Here is a 14,898-nt window from a genome sequence, read left to right on the forward strand (position 1 = left end):
TAATCTCTGAAGTGAAATCCCATCACTTTTTGTAATTATACACTTTTAGTTCTTTTAAAATGTACAATTAAATTGTTATTGACTACAGGGTTATTTTTATGGTCATCATAAAAATTACATAGAAATAAAAAAAAAGAAATCCCACCACTTTTGCCATATTCTATATTAGAAATGAATCACTAGATTCAGCCCATGTTCTAGGGTAGATGATTACACAAGAATTCAAAAGGCAAGAATATCAGAGGGCAAGAATCATTGAGCAATATCTTAGAGGCTGCATACTGCACCTAGCACAGATAAAACAATCTTGTGGGGGAAACAATTCACGAAGTTAGAGGACCAACACTACCTGATTTCAAGATTTAGTATAAGACTGTAGTAGTGGGCCAGGTACAGTGGCTCTGGCCTGTTCATCCCAGCGCTTTGGAAGGCCAAGGTGGGAAGATCACTTCAGGCCAGGAGTTCAAGGCCAGCCTGGGCAATGTAGCAAGACCCCATCTCTAAAAAAAAAAAAAAACTTTTAAAAAGCTATAGAATGAAGACAGTATGGTATTATATAGAGAAATAATTGCTAAATGGAAGAAAATCCAGAAATAGGCTGACACAAATGTGGTAAATTTTAGATAAAGGAGCCAAGCAATTTAATGTGGGAAATAGTAGAACACATAGAAAAAAAGAATATATATATATATATATATCATATTTATGTATATATGACCTTGAAATAGCAAAGATTTCTTAGAGAGGGCACAATAGCACTAACCATAGTTAAAAAAAAATTTGCTCATCAAAAGACACACCATTGGCCAGGGGTGGTGGCTCACACCTGTAATCCCAGCACTTTGGGAGGTCGAGGTGGGTGGATCACTTGAGGTCAGGAGTTCAAGACCAGACTGGGCAACATGGTGAAACCTGGTCTCTACTAAAAATACAAAACTTAGCTGGGCATGGTGCCACACGCCTGTAGTCCCAGCTGCTCAAAGGCTGAGGCACGAGAATTGCTTGAACCCAGGAGGCGGAGGCTGCAGTGAGCCGATATCACACCACTGCACTCCAGCTGGACAACAGAGCGAGACCCTGTCTCAGGAAAAAAAAAAAAAAAGACACACAATTAAGAAAATGAAGATAAGCCACAAACTGGGAAAAAATATTTGTGATACATGTATCTGACAAAATATAACCAGAATATATAAAGAATGCCTACAAAACAATAATAAAAGGATTAAGGACTCAATTACAAAATGAGCTACAGATTTGAAAAGATAATTCACAAAAGAAGACATGGAAATAACCAATAAGCACATGAAAATATGCTCAATATCACTGACCATCAGGGAAATTTAAGTTAAAACCACAGCAAGATGTCACGACCCACCCACCAGAATGAAACTAAAAAGAGTAACAATACCCAGTGTTGACAAAGATGTGGAAACTTCTGGCAGCTTCTTTAAGCACACACCTATCTTCTGACCCAGTAATTCTATTTCTAGGGATTTAGCCAAGGAAATGAGAACATATGTCCACAAAAACACCTTATACAGGCCAGGCGCGGTGGCTCAAGCCTGTAATCCCAGCACTTTGGGAGGCTGAGACGGGCGGATCACGAGGTCAGGAGATCGAGACCATCCTGGCTAACCTGGTGAAACCCCGTCTCTACTAAAAAACACAACAAACTAGCCGGGGGAGGTGGCGGGCACCTGTAGTCCCAGCTACTTGGGAGGCTGAGACAGGAGAATGGCGTAAACCTGGGAGGCGGAGCTTGCAGTGAGCTGAGATCCGACCACTGCACTCCAGCCTGGGCAACAGAGCTAGACTCCGTCTCAAAGAAAAAAAAAAAAAACACCTTATACAAGAATTTCATAGCAGCTTTATTCACAAAATCTTCAAACTGGAAACAACTCAAATGCCCTTCAATAGATTAATGGATAAAAAAATTGTAGTATAGCCATACAATGGAATTCTACTTAAACGTACAGATGAATGAACTACTGAGATACTTAGCAATACTGATCAATCTCACAAACATTTCGATGAGTGCAAGGAGTCAGACAAGTAACGTTCTGTGTGATCCCATGCATGCCACCATCAAGAACAGCTGGAACACTGGCTGTTCAGAACAGTGGTTACTTATGTTCTGAAGGGAGGGTGAAGATTGATTAATTGACTGATCTCCTGCCTTAGCCTCCTGAGTAGCTGGGACTATAGATGCACGCACCTCCACACCCAGCTAACATCTAAATTCTTATTTTACAGCTGTTTGGGACCAGAGTCTGAGCTAGGCCCTAGATATCCTTCACATGGTCACAACCTTTACAGTTTCCAAAGGACCTTCCGAGCCCTGTTCTAAAGTGTTCCTCACAGGCTCCCTTGCAAGAAGCCAGAATTGTCTGGGTAGGAGGCCAAAGCTGGGATCCAGGGGTCTCTCATAGGACCTAGTGTGAGATAGGATTTTTTTTCTACCACCACTGGCCCTAGATGAAACTGTGATTTTGCAGGGATGAAGAGGTAAGTAGTGAGTTCCCCTTCCCTGGAGGTAATCAAGTCAGAGTAGATTGATAATATGTGAATGTTGTAATACAGTGGATTGGACTTAGTGACCTAAAAAACCTGCTTGCCTGGTACTCTGCCATTCAGGGGCTTGCCTGGAGACAGTGAGTTAGCTTTGGGCCCAGATCCTGATATCAGGTCAGTTTGAGCTCTGCTGCCCCTGGCTAAAATCTCTGCAGCTCCTGCAAGGACTGGAGCTGGCTTGGGCTGACTTGCATCCGGAAGTTATCCAGATCTGTACTCAGAAGTCTAGGACCAGTGTTCATTTGCCCTAGAGGCTCACGCTTTCCACGGATGTGCCTGACCCTTTGATCTTGGGCTCTTGACACCAGCACTTTGAGTCCCTGTGGCTTTTACATGATAGTCCCAAATCTGCCCTGTTCCCACTGGCTTTTAGTTTCTTGAACACTACAAGCTCCATCCCACCTTGGGGCCTTTGCACATGCTGCACCCATTTCCTAGAAAGTTCTTTCCCTAACCAACTCCTACTCCTGTTTCAGGTCTCAGTTTAAATATTGCTTTACCAGGAGAGCCTGCACCAACCCTCAAGACCAAGTCAGATCTTTGTTATATTCCCTCTGCACTCCACTGCACTCCAGCCTGGGCAACAGAGCGAGACTCCGTCTCAAAGAAAAAAAAAAAACCACCTTATACAAGAATTTCATAGCAGCTTTATTCACAAAATCTTCAAACTGGAAACAACTCAAATGCCCATCAATAGATTAATGGATAAAAAAATTGTAGTATAGCCATACAATGGAATTCTGTCTTTTTTTTAGACATGAATTCCCTCTGTCTTTTTTTTTTTTTAATTATCAACATTTAAAAAAATGTTTTTATTGTGGTAAAACACATATAACATAAAATTTTCCATTTGAAATATTTTTAAGTGTATAATTCAGTGGCATTGATTATATTCCCTTTTTTTTTATTCCTTCATGGCACCTGTCACAATTACAGTTTAATGGTATAATTATTTGTTAATGTCTGTCTGCCCTGCGAGCATGCAAACTCCTTAAGGTACAGACTTGTTCTTGTTTTCTGTTATATTCTTCAGTGCTTAGCACAATGCCTGATTATTCTACAAGAAATAATTTTGAATAAATGAATGTATTCTTAACAAAAAGAGAGGAAAACAATAAAGAAACCAAAACATGAAACAACAACTGTGTTTCAATATCACGGGAAGTGGGCAGTGGGAGTGGGAAGAATTTCAGCACTAGAAAGTCCAGATAGTCCATGTTTAAGGACACCTGTGTTCTTTCAGTGACATTTGCCTTACGATTGCCCCTCCTAGGCTAGCACACCCCAGAGAGGCAGAGCTCACTCCCTGTCATCCTGGGAAAGCTCTGTCCATGGGAACAGCCTTGCTCACGCGGCTTGTAGCTGCCTCCTGCAACTGTTCCACATCCCTGGCTCTTAGGGGGCTCCTCTCTGCACCCAGTCTTTGGGTAGGCAGTGCTGGGAGAGTCAGCTAGGAGCCCAGAGTGAGTGTGGTCAGTTCAGAGCCTGACAGCCCTCCCTGGGCCAGATGGGACCCTTGGAGCTCCCAAGTCCTGGCCTCCTGCCTCCACCTCACCCCTAGTCCAGCCTGTACTCACTGCTGCTAGATTCACAAACCCCAAACCAGGCTCTCCCTGGGCTTCTGCTGCTTGCACCCCTCCCAGAGCTCCTGTCTGCCTCCTCCTTTGGGCCTGGCTGCCCTTAGTCTGGCCACATCAACCTCTCTAGGCGCAGGAGTTAGCCGGTCCCCAACCTGACCAGTTTCATGGCCACTCGTAACATCTCCACAACCACGCCTTTGGTCAGCACAGTGCCCTGCTTGCCATCAGGGATCAGGTCATCACCAGCCTCTTTCAAACCCATGGATGCAGGCTGCACTCTTCTTAGGTTTTCCCCCAAGCCCTTCCTCCACAATGGGCTTCCTTAGGCTCAGGGAGACTGGTGTCTCCACCGGACAGAGGGCTTCCCGGGGTCGGGACCCATGCCCTGGGTAGGCTCAAGGGGTGTCCCTGATAGAGGACATGGTCTACAGCCACAGCCTCAAGGGCACAGAACACAAGCTGCCAGAGCAGGGCCAGTGTCAGCTCAGGCCCCATTGGTTTTGCCTCTCCTGGCCCCGGCCTGGCTGTTTCCTCCGGACACCTGCCCCAATCACTCGGATCCAGCCCTGCAACTGGTGTGGCAGGAAAGGGAACTCTCGTGGTCAGGCCAGGGTGCAAGTCCTCCTCGGGCTCTCAGCCTCCCCTTTCTTCCACCTTCTGTCTTCCCCTCTGCAACACTGGGAATCGGGGGGAAGATAAGCCCCTCTCAGGCTATGGAGGAATGCAGACCCGCCTTTCCCCAGGAGCAGCTGCCATGGCCACAAGGTCAGGGCAAATGGGCAGGTCTGAGATAGAGCCCTTCTGATATGATCTGGCTGTGTCCCCACCCAAATCTCATCTTGAATTCCCATGTGTTGTGAGAGAGAATAGGTGGGAGGTAATTGCATCATGGGGGCAGGTCTTTCCAATGCTGTTCGCATTATAGTAAGTCACACAAGATCTGATGGTCATTATAAGGGGGAGATTTTCTGCTCAAGCTCTGTTGTCTTGTCTGCTGCCATGTGAGACGTGCCTTTCATCTTCTGCCATGATTGTGAGGCCGCCCCAGCCACATGGAACTGTAAGTTCGATAAACCTCTTTCTTTTGTAAACTTCCCTGTCTCCGGTATGTCTTTATTAGCAGCGGGAAAACAGACTAATACACCTTCCCTCCGGAGTTGGCCTGGAGGAGCAGAGAAGCAGAAAGGGGCATCACAGTGGCGGCAACAACAACGATCTCTCTGCCTTATTTATTTACCTATTTTTTGAGACAGAGTCTTGCTGTGTCACCCAAGTGGAGTGCAATGGTGCCATCATGGCTTGACCTCCCGGGCTCAACTGATTCTCCCACGTCAGCCTTCTGAGTAGCTGGAACCACAGGTATGTGCCACCACATCTGGCTAATTTTTTTTTTTTCTTTTTTTGAGATGGAGTTTCACTCTTGTTGCCCAGGCTGGAGTGCAATGGTGCAATCTCAGCTCACCACAACCTCCGCCTCCCAGGTTCAAGCAGTTCTCCTGCCTCAGCCTCTCAAGTAGCTGGGATTACAGGCATGCGCCACCACGCTTGGCTAATTTTTTTTTTTTGTATTTTTTTAGTAGAGATGGAGTTTCTCCATGTTGGTCAGGCTGGTCTCGAACTCCCGATCTCAGGTGATCTGCCTACCTTGGCCTCCCAAAGTGCTGGGATTACAGGCATGAGCCACTGTGCTCAGCCTTTTTTGTATTTTTTTAAGCAAATTTTTGTATTTTTTGTAGAGACGGGGTTTCGCCATGTTACCCAGGCTGGTCTTGAACTTCTGGGCTTAAACAATCCACCCGTTTTGCCCTAACAAAGTGCTGGAATTACAGGTGTGAGCCACTGTGCCTAGCCTATTTTTTATTTTTATTGTTTTTTTTGAGACAGAGTCTTGCTCTGTAGTCCAGGCTAGAGTACAGTGGCCATAGCTCATTGCAGCCTCACACTCCTGGGCTCCAGTGATCCTCCCACCTCAGCCTCCTGAGTAGCTGGGACTACAGATGCACACCATCATGCCTGGCCAATTTTAAAATTTTTAGCAGAGACAAGGTCTTGCTTTGTTGCCCAGACTGGTCTTGAACTCCTGCACTCAAGCAATCTTCCTTCCTTGGCCTCCCAAAGTGCTAGAATTACAGGCATGAGCCACTGCACCCGGCTCTCTCTGACTTTAGAACAATGTTTAACAAGAATTAAGTTCTTTCCTCACAGCTGCTCTGCAAGAATGTCAGAGCAGGTTTGGCTTCCCTGTTTGACAGATGGGGAAACTGAGGCTCAGAGAAGGTGTCTTGCCAAGGGTCACAGAATGGGTTAGGAGCAGAGCTGGACTGGAACCCAAGGCATGTGCCCTCCAGCCTGCTGCTAAGAGTGTTCCAGGATGTCGCTATAAGGGTTACTATGCCTGTGATGGGTAACTCTTGTGCTTTGAAAACATTTTCATACATATCAGTTGGTGGAATCCACCCAATTTTTCTGCAGTGTCAATGAAGTTCAGGCATTTTATATTTATTTGCACAGAGGATGCTATTGAGGCCCAGAGAGGTTAAACAATGTATCCAAAGTCACTCAGCAAGAAAGTAGTCGAACTGGCACTCCAACTCTTGAATTTTTAACCTTTCTTGTTCCCTACAGGGTCCCAAGACCCATTTACCCTTTCAGGAGGGAGTCCTTCTCTGCACAAGCCTAGGGTTCTGCCTCAAGTTTGCCTACCTTCCTTCAGTGATGTCTGCAAAACAAGCCCGGGCCTCTGTGAGCCTTGCAGGGCACACAGGACCCTCTGCCACCCCTATTCACCCTAGGCCTGAGACGTGGACATCAAAGCCACTGGGCTCCTGAGCCCCACTTGGCCCCTCACTCATAGGGAGCAGAAGACCCTGAGATCCTGCAGACCTTGATTTTTGTTTTCAAGGGCTCCCCTGGCCCTGGCTGTCCTCATGCCTGTCTACCCCTGCTCTGGACACATTTATTTCCTTTATTTTATTTTATTTTTTTTTTGAGATAGAGTTTTGCTCTTGTGGCCCAGGCTGGAGTGCAATGGCACAGTCTCGGCTCACTGCAATCTGCACCTCCCGGGTTCAAGCGATTCTCCTGCCTCAGCCTCCTGAGTAGCTGGGATTACAGGCATGTACCACCACCTGGCTAATTTTTGTATTTTTAGTAGAGACGGGGTTTCATCACATTGGGCAAGCCGGTCTCGAACTCCTGACCCCAGGCGATCCATCCGACTCAGCATCCCAAAGTGCTGGGATTACAGGCGTGAGCCATCGTGCCTGGCCTCCGGACACATTTCGATGTGCTCCTCTGAGCATCTCGCCTGGCCTTCCTGCTCTCTGAGCCCACAAGCCCCAGGGAGGAGTGGAGGTGCCAGGATACCAGGGCCCGGAGATCCTGAATCTGCCCTTGGGTGAGGAAGTCAGTCCAACTTTCCTCCAGGGGCCCTTGACCCTCTGTGCGTCTGACCTATGCCCAGGGATGGGCTGGCCCTCATGCTCCTGGAGGCTTTGCAGGGAGGAGTCCTTGCTTCTGGGAGAACAGGAGTCCACTTTGGCTTAGCAGGGTCCTCCGGAGACCCAGGGCACGGCCCAGCTGCCAGCCCTTGGAGGGGCCTCTGCATCTCTGAGGTGCATTAACATCTGTTCCCATTTCTCTCTATCTTCCTTCCCCATAACCTCCCATCAGGACAGTGGCCATAGTCTTGGAAGCTCAGACACTGGCATTTCCTCCCCATTACTACAGAGGGCTCGGACCCTGGCATTTAGCTCCTGTCCTCCCCGGTTCTATACGCCCAGCATCCAGACCTCTCCCATCCCCATACTTCCTGTCTTGCTCTGCTAGGTCGTTCTCTCTGCCGACTGCTCTTGTCTCCACTCTGACTGTCAAGGTCCATCTCAGGCGCCCCAGTTAGAAGCCTCCCTCTCTCTGCCCCTTAGCCTGTGCCCCTCCTGGACACAAATCACAGTGTGTGTGTTTGTGTGTGTGTGTGTGTGCGTGCGTGCACGCCTGCCTTCTTCCTGCCTCCTGACCAGGGCATCCCAGGGCTGGGACTGAGTCCCATCTTCTCAGGATCCCCTACTCCCTGGATGGACAGGGCCTGGGCAGGGTGGGCATTGGTGAATGCCTGACACATTGAATCCACTTCCTCTGAATCACAGATCACTGGAATATACACAATGGAAGGGCTTTAGGGAAACCTCAGCCACTGCACTCATATTCAGACAGGGAAGCTACAGCCCAGAGGGGCAAAGGGACTTGCCACGGTCACATACCAAACCGGAGCAAGAACCTCTGGCTCCCCGACAAAATTTGTCTATCTTTGACACCTGCAGGCAAAAGGCCCCCTTGAGAAGACAGGGAAACATTCTTCTTGACTAAAAAATTCCTCCTCCATCCAATTGAGATCCAACAGGTCTCCCACTGCAGCCCCAGCTCATACCCCTGGGATGTGCCTCATTCTTTGATGAGCCTTTCTTGGCCATGCTAAGTAACCCTCCAAATGACTGGTTCTTCTTCCATCTTACAGATTGCCCAGATCCTTCCCTTCATTCCCCAGGTGAAGAAACTGAGGCTCAGAGAGAGAAGCAACTTGCCCAAGTTCACACAGCAGAGTAAAGTCTAGAACTTGGCCCACAGGTGCAGTGTGCAGAAACCCAACCACCGACTTACCTGGTTTTCAATTTTTCTTGGGTGGTCCCCACAGTCATGTCCTGCCGGCTCTCCTGTGGGGTCTCTCTGCTGTCCAGCATGCTGGGGTCCCCGTGTGGGCAGCCGTATCCAGCTCCAGAATTGCGTGGCATCTGCCTCGGGCTTCCACTGAAGACAGCTCAGTCACCCACTGTGAGAGGCTGGCCTTGAGTGGGCAGCGGGGCAGGCATGGGGCGGGGGGAGGCGGCAACTAGAGTGACCCAAAGAGGCTCATTTCCTCTCTATTTTAGAAGTTAAAAAAAAAAAAAAAGCTCCTCAGTGAAGTTTCTCAGAATTAAAACTTTCCTCTTCTTTGTGGTTTTGTTTCACTCAAGATGAGGAGAATTTCAATGAAGCCAGTGTTCTTTTTGATGCAAATCTGCTCCGCTTCTCCCAGGAGGTTTGGCCAATGGGCTCAGGGCTTCTGGGCCCCCAGAAAACCTCCTCACTGGCTTTAAAAGGCCATAGTGGTTCTCAGCACAAATCCAGACCCAGATCCTGAAGTGGCTGCTACCCCTGGCTGCATACACTCTGCACTCTTGACTTGCAGTCTGCCGAATGCTGCCCTGGGAGGGATCTCATCCACTCAGTCCACCTCCCCCAGGTCCTGCGTGGAGGCTGCAGATTTGAGGAGGGAGCCCACCCCAGAGGAAGGAAGGAGACTTTTCCGACACTGAGAACTGTCACATGGTCTATAGAAGCATTTGCACTGAAGACATGATAGAGGCAACCGAGGAATGTGACTTTCCAGGGAAATCTGAATAGAAGCCAGGACCTGCCCCTTCTTCTAAAGGAAGGAAGCATGTTACGGGTGGATTTTCAGGCAGCCATAAAGAGATGGGAAATTCACATAGGACAAGGCCTTTTTCTGAATACCAAAAGTCTCACCTCTAAGACCGTGTATTCATTCCCCAGGGCTGCTGTAACAAAGTTCCACAAGTTGGATGGCTTCAAACAACAGAAATATATTCTCTCATGGCTCTGGAGGCCAGATGTTGGAAACGAAGATGTGCGCAGGGCCACACTCCCTCTAGGGGCTGTGGGCAGACTCTTCTTTGCCTCTCTCCCAGCTGCTGGTGGTCACTGGCCATCCTGGGTGTTCCTTGGCTTGCACGTGCATCTCTCCAGCCTCTGCCTCTGTCCTCACATGGCTGTCTTTCCTCTGTGTCAATGCCTTGGTACATTTTCTGTTGCTATCACTGAATACCTCAGACTGGGTAATTCATAATGAAAATAGGCTGGGTATGGAAGCTCATACCTTTAATCTCAGCACTTTGGAAAGCCAAGGTGGGAGGATCGCTCGAGCCTAGGAGTTCAAGACTATCCTGAGCAACATAGTGAGACTTTGTATCTTTAAAAAATAAAACAAAATTAGCTGGGTTCCACGCCATGGTGTGCACCAGTGGCCCCAGCCACTTGGGAGGCTGAGGTGGGATGATCACTCAAGTCTGGGAGGTTGAGACTGTAGTGAGTCATGATTGCACCACTGCACTCCAGCCTGGGCAACCAGAGTGAGACCCTGCCTCAAAAAGCAAAACAAACAAATTTTAAAAAACACCAAAACACACACACACACACACACACACACACACACACACACACACACACAAAATTGATTTCTTAAAGCTCTGGAGGCTGGAAATCCAACATTAAGGTGCTGGCATCTGGTGAGGGCTTTCTCGCTACATCTTAATGTGGAGGGCATCACATGGTGAGAGGGCAAGAGCGTGGTGCCAGCTCAGGTCTCTCTTCCTCTTGTAGTTTCCAGTTTCAACATGGGACCCCACCCTGATGACCTTACCTAATCCTAATTACCTCTCAAGGGCCCCACCTCCAACCAACATAAGAATTTTGAGGTTAAGTTTCCAACATATGAAATTTGTTGGAAATTTTCCAACCATAGCAGTCTATGTTCCTATTTTCTCTTCTTACATGGACACTGGTCATTGGAGTAGGGCCTTCCCTGAGGCCATAGAACCTCATCTTAACTAACTGTATCTGCAGAGACCCTATTTTCAAAAAAGATCACATTCTGAGGCTCTGGGTAGACATGAATTTGCTTGGGGACACAATTCAATTCCATATACATTGTGTACAGGAGGTGTTAGTGGGGATACATATGAGATGTCCCCAAGAAGAAATAGGTCCAGCTGGGCCACAGGTGATGCTGTCTGGTGAAGGCAGGTAACTGAGAAAAAGCTGGGCTGCCTTCTATCAAACTCGCGGTCTCAGGCCACAAGCCCCCAAATGGTGCCTTCCTAATGCTGTTGAAGGTACACTGAGCGGGAGGTCTGGGGTCCGGCTGCGAGGCCTGAATCTCCCACTGACACGCCCTCCACCATGATCTTGGGCAGATCTCTGCCCTCTCCTGGCCTCAGTTTTAACTGCTTGAATCATGAGGGTGAAGGCCTGGGGTGGGCCAAAGTGGCCACCAGCTCCAGCTGGACGTGAGAAGGTGATGGGGAGCCCTTTGCCCATGGGCTGATTGGAGGGATCAAGTGAGACACCACTGTAAGTGACAAGTCAGTGTCTCCCCACCCCAGGAGAACCGTAATCAGAGAAAAAGACATAGAATGCTCAGCTCTGAAGTTCAAAAGCCTTGATCAAGATGAAAGCCTGGGAAGGTTTGGAAAAATGTGTAAGTTTTCATTCCCAACACCCCTTCCTTCCCCTTCCCTCAGATTCTTATAGATCCAGGGAACCAGGAAGGGGAAGAGAGTTCAAACAGAGGCAAGGCCCTGGGGAGGGCCTTAAGAAGACCTTCCTTGGGCAGATCTTCCAGGTCTGAGCATAATGAGGACCTGAGGTGGCCCAAGAAAGCGACAGGGCGCCCAGAGTGCTCAGCACAGGCCACAGAGAAAAGATGGCTTCAAGGAACTAAGAGCAAAAAGGCCCAGCAGACCCCCTTGCCAGGGCAGTCAGTGAACTGAGGGTCAAGTGGCTGCTGGAGGAGAGAGTTGGTGGGCTGGCAACAGAGGCTGATGGGAACATGGTCATTCTGCAGTCACTGCGAGGAGGGCTGACCCCACCTGGCAACCAGGACAAAGGGAACATAGCAACAGAAGTTCAAGCCTGGGACATGGTGCTGAAAAGGTCAGGCCGTAGTGGAGTCTGATTCAGCTGAACTTTTTGAATGGCTCATTTCATTTTGAAAAATAAAGACAAGCAACATGCTAGTTATTCTGTTTGCCCCAGATTCCCTCTCTACTCTCTCCCATCGCTCTGTCCCCAGAGCTGCCCTGTGTGAGCATTCCTTGGGCTCCCAGCCTCTGGCCTCTGGTTGTCAGGCCAATGCCAGGTGGTGGCAGGACAGAAGGTGGAGAGAAAGAAACATTGGAGTTTTTATTCCCCTCCTTCCCTCCTGGCTGGCCACACTTTTGGCAGCAGGTGCATCCTTGTCCTTCTAGCAGCAGCCCCTCCAGACAGCTCTGGCCTCAGGGGAAACAGTTCCTCCCCAGCTCTTTCAGGTCAGAAGTGTCTAGCTCCCTGCAGCTGCCTCACCATCCCCTGTGGTTCCCTTAACATTGTCCTTGGCCGGGCGCGGTGGCTCAAGCCTGTAATCCCAGCACTTTGGGAGGCCAAGACGGGTGGATCACGAGGTCAGGAGATAGAGACCATCCTGGCTAACACCATGAAACCCCATCTCTACTAAAAAATACAAAAAACTAGCCGGGCGAGGTGGCCGGCGCCTGTAGTCCCAGCTACTTGGGAGGCTGAGGCAGGAGAATGGCATAAACCCGGGAGGCGGAGCTTGCAGTGAGCTGAGATCTGGCCACTGCACTCCAGCCTGGGCGATAGAGTGAGACTCCGTCTCAAAACAAACAAACAAACAAACAAAAAAAAACACTGTCCTCACCTCTTTGTCCCTTCATTAAGTTCTTCACCTGCCCCTTTTCAGGGGGCCATCTCTTTCTTGCAGAACCCTGATTGATACAGTGGAACATGAAAATGTACAAAGGGACTAACTGCTTGATGAGTATGGGTCTCCTTTTGGGGTGATGAACATGTTTTGAATCTAGATAGAGATGATGGTTGCACAACACTGTGAATGTACTAAACGTCACTAAAATTGTACATTTTTTTATTTTTTTATTTTTTTTTATTTTTTTTATTTTTATTTTTTTTGAGACGGAGTCTCGCTCTGTTGCCCAGGCTGGAGTGCAGTGGCCGGATCTCAGCTCACTGCAAGCTCCGCCTCCCGGGTTCACGCCATTCTCCTGCCTCAGCCTCCCGAGTAGCTGGGACTACAGGCGCCCGCCACCTCGCCCGGCTAGTTTTTTGTATTTTTTAGTAGAGACGGGGTTTCACCGTGTTAGCCAGGATGGTCTCGATCTCCTGACCTTGTGATCCGCCCGTCTCGGCCTCCCAAAGTGCTGGGATTACAGGCTTGAGCCACCGTGCCTGGCCATGTACATTTTTTTTTTAATTTTGAGACAGGATCTCATTCTGTTGCTCAGGCTGGAATGCAGTGGTGTGACTGTAGCTCGCTGCAGCCTCAAACTCCCAGGGTCCAGTGATCCTCCCACTTCAGCCTCCTGTGACTGGAACTACAGGCATGTATCACCATGCCTGGCTAATTTTTAAATTTTTTTGTAGAGACAAGGTCTTGCTATATTTCCCAGGATAGTCTTGAACTCTTGGCCTCAAAGGATCCTCCTGTTTCAGCCTCCCAAGGTACTGGGATTATAGGTGTGAGCCACCATGCCCAGCCATGAATCCTACATTTTAAAACAGTGAATTTAATGTTATGTGATTTTCACCTCAATAAAATGTTTTGAAAGGTACAAAGGGCTTCACAGTAAAAATTAAATTTTCCTCCCACTTTTCTGTCCCTCTCCTCACCATTCTTCACTCATTTCTTTTCTCCAGAGCCAACACTGTTAAAATTTTTTTTGCATCATTCTAGAAATATCTTGGATATATACAAATGCTAACATATGGCATATACAGTTTCGTATCTTCTTATGCTTGACAACATTTGCTGGAGAACTTTTCATATTTTTGCCTGGAGAGCTTCCTGGTTCTCTTTTTAGGGGGTATGTATAGCATTCCATGGAAGGGCTGGCCTGAGATGCATTTCAACAGCTCTGTAGGATAAACATTTAGGTTGTTTTCAGTCTTTTGCTGTTACGGATGAAGCTGCGATGAATAATCTTATCCTGGCCGGGCGCGGTGGCTCAAGCCTGTAATCCCAGCACTTTGGGAGGCCGAGACGGGCGGATCACGAGGTCAGGAGATTGAGACCATCCTGGCTAACACAGTGAAACCCCGTCTCTACTAAAATACAAAACACTAGCCAGGCGAGGTGGCGGGCGCCTGTAGTCCCAGCTACTCAGGAGGCTGAGGCAGGAGAATGGCGTGAACCCGGGAGGCGGAGCTTGCAGTAAGCTGAGATCCGGCCACTGCACTCCAGCCTGGGCGACAGAGCAAGACTCCGTCTCAACAACAACAAAAACATAATAATAATCTTATCCTTGTGTGGTTCGTACTTGAGCTAGTCTATCTCTAGGATAAATTCCTAGAAATGGGACGCTACGACTTGACTAAGTTTAAACTTGAAAATGACAGAGTTTTTGTGAAACTGTTAACTGGGGGCTTCTTGCTCCCAGAGCTCCCAAGATGGCGGGGGGCCCCTTCCAAGATGGTGGCAAGCCTCATGTTCTCTGACCTGGGGTTCTTGGCCTTACGGATTCCAAGGAATGGAATCTGGGGCCATGTGGTGAGTGTTATAGCTCTATTAGAAGCCGTGGGTCACGGAAGAGGACCAGTGACTAGTGTTCAGCTCAATTAGGACGAACCCGGGCACTTAGCTGTGCAGGAACAATGGCAAGCTTTTAGCCCGATCGGGGGCGGCAATGGGAGCACAGTGGACACCCTGCTGGATCCGGAGGGATGGCAGTCAGTGGGGGTCTGTGACGGTGACAAACAGCAGTGGTAGATGGTGAGTGAAAGCTCAGCTTGAGCCGTAACAAACACGGACCAGAAGAGAGTGCAGTTGCAAGATTTAATAGAATGAAAACAGAGCTCCCATGCAAAGGGAGGGGACCCAAAGAGGGTAGCTGTTGCTGGTTCC

General features: G+C 48.6%; 1 protein-coding gene across 4 annotated transcripts in view; it reads right to left on the minus strand.

The window, feature by feature from the left end:
* The window catches only part of ACSBG1 (acyl-CoA synthetase bubblegum family member 1), a 65,387-nt gene extending 55,947 nt beyond the window's left edge, over positions 1–9,440 (minus strand). For 2 of the 4 annotated variants that reach the window (XM_017865338.1, XM_017865339.1), the window contains exon 1: positions 8,808–9,440. In XM_017865338.1, coding sequence (XP_017720827.1) covers positions 8,808–8,938 — 131 coding nt within the window. In that variant the 5' untranslated portion in view covers positions 8,939–9,440. The remainder of the gene's footprint in view (positions 1–8,807) is intronic. The other 2 variants (XM_017865336.1, XM_017865337.1) reach the window with 2 other exon arrangements.
* Positions 9,441–14,898: the final 5,458 nt, after the last annotated feature.

The sequence above is a fragment of the Rhinopithecus bieti genome, unplaced genomic scaffold, assembly GCF_001698545.2.
Source record: "Rhinopithecus bieti isolate Rb0 unplaced genomic scaffold, ASM169854v2 scaffold_82461, whole genome shotgun sequence".
NCBI classification, from domain to species: Eukaryota; Metazoa; Chordata; class Mammalia; order Primates; family Cercopithecidae; genus Rhinopithecus; species Rhinopithecus bieti.